The sequence below is a fragment of the Priapulus caudatus genome, unplaced genomic scaffold (genome assembly GCF_000485595.1).
Source record: "Priapulus caudatus unplaced genomic scaffold, Priapulus_caudatus-5.0.1 Scaffold763, whole genome shotgun sequence".
In the NCBI taxonomy this organism is placed as follows: Eukaryota; Metazoa; Priapulida; class Priapulimorpha; order Priapulimorphida; family Priapulidae; genus Priapulus; species Priapulus caudatus.
Window position 1 is genome coordinate 14,456 of NW_014577824.1, and position 1,243 is coordinate 15,698.

At 57.2% G+C, this 1,243-nt stretch overlaps 1 protein-coding gene across 1 annotated transcript in view; it reads left to right on the plus strand.

The window, feature by feature from the left end:
• LOC106813380 (atrial natriuretic peptide receptor 2-like) overlaps window positions 1–1,243 on the plus strand; it is a gene marked incomplete at its 5' end in the record, with an annotated part of 20,875 nt that overhangs the window by 9,801 nt on the left and 9,831 nt on the right. Inside the window, 3 exons of the mRNA XM_014817515.1 lie at window positions 151–223; window positions 736–921; window positions 1,069–1,154. Coding sequence (XP_014673001.1) covers window positions 151–223; window positions 736–921; window positions 1,069–1,154 — 345 coding nt within the window. The remainder of the gene's footprint in view (window positions 1–150; window positions 224–735; window positions 922–1,068; window positions 1,155–1,243) is intronic.

Sequence of the window (1,243 nt, forward strand, 5' to 3'; positions counted from 1 at the left end):
TCCTTGTTATGAGCGCGATATTCACTAAGACTTGTACAGCTTTAATTCGGGACTTCAGGTCCGGGATGCACCAAGCTGCGGGCGCGTTTCCTCCAAGGTAAAGTTTTAGGTCATCAATCGAGACTACGCAGGGTTCGTGATTTTCCTCAGCCAGAAAAACGCGTCTAACGGCTCGGACCCTTGTCCAGAGAATGTGCGCAACCTCATCGGGGTCTGCGGCTTGGTATGCCCAAGCAGACCTTCGCGGTCCCAGCTAGACACTTGCGGCCCCCTGCCGAAGACCGGGTTAACGGGTTGATACCCCCGTCGCCCCTCGTCAGGGCGATTCGCTGCTCCACCCGTTAGACTTGTCCACGGGGTAGACGTGCTGGGGCACGGTGGGGCGAGCGACTCAGCCTTTCACCGTCCACTCCCACTGACGTCCGGCCGTCTTGGGACAGCCTCACACGGGGAGATACCATGTACCATCGCTGAGCGATGAGCGTGGGACTCATGGCTCACGACCGGGAAACCCATGGTTTCCGGCTGGCCTCCTACATAATAGTTTGGCGATGCATCCATCAGCCCCAGACCCGCAGTTACTCCGCCATCCTAATTCCGAGGAGCCCGATCTGCCGCCGAGACTTGAGGGGCCTTGGCACTTATCTCCTGTCGGGTAGAACTATCTACTGGCAAGCAGACGCCAAGGACATCATCCTTCGTTGGAAAGGGGACACTGTGACGTGTCTTTTTCAGTGCAGGACGTTTCGGTGCAGTGGCAGCGGACGTACGCTCAGCCACTGCAACACTAGGGGTCCTCACAGCCCCTGCAACCACAGCCGGGTGCCGCCGCGCGGCACCAGCCGCACGCTTGCCTACTGGCCCGGACCTGGTAGCGAGTGGCATTTGCTTAGAGCACAAGCCAACACGACCCTGCCGGAAGTACAGTTACTGCTGTCTAGAATCCACCAGCACATGGGCTGTCTTCCTGCGCGCTCTTTGTGTGAATCCTGGTCACGACACCACTGTGACGTTTGAGCCAGTCACGGCCTCAAAGTGACACAGGTTCGATCGTGGATTGACACGCAGACGCGAGCAGGTACCGAAGACAACAATACCAAGTTGAGTGTTCAAACCGGGAACGCCGGTGCTTTTATTGGCCCGCCGACCAACAGGCCGGTGGCCATAAATATTACACAAACTTGGGCTGAATGCCCAGAAACAGAAACAGTAATCACACAGTAACAAGCAATGCGACTCGAAA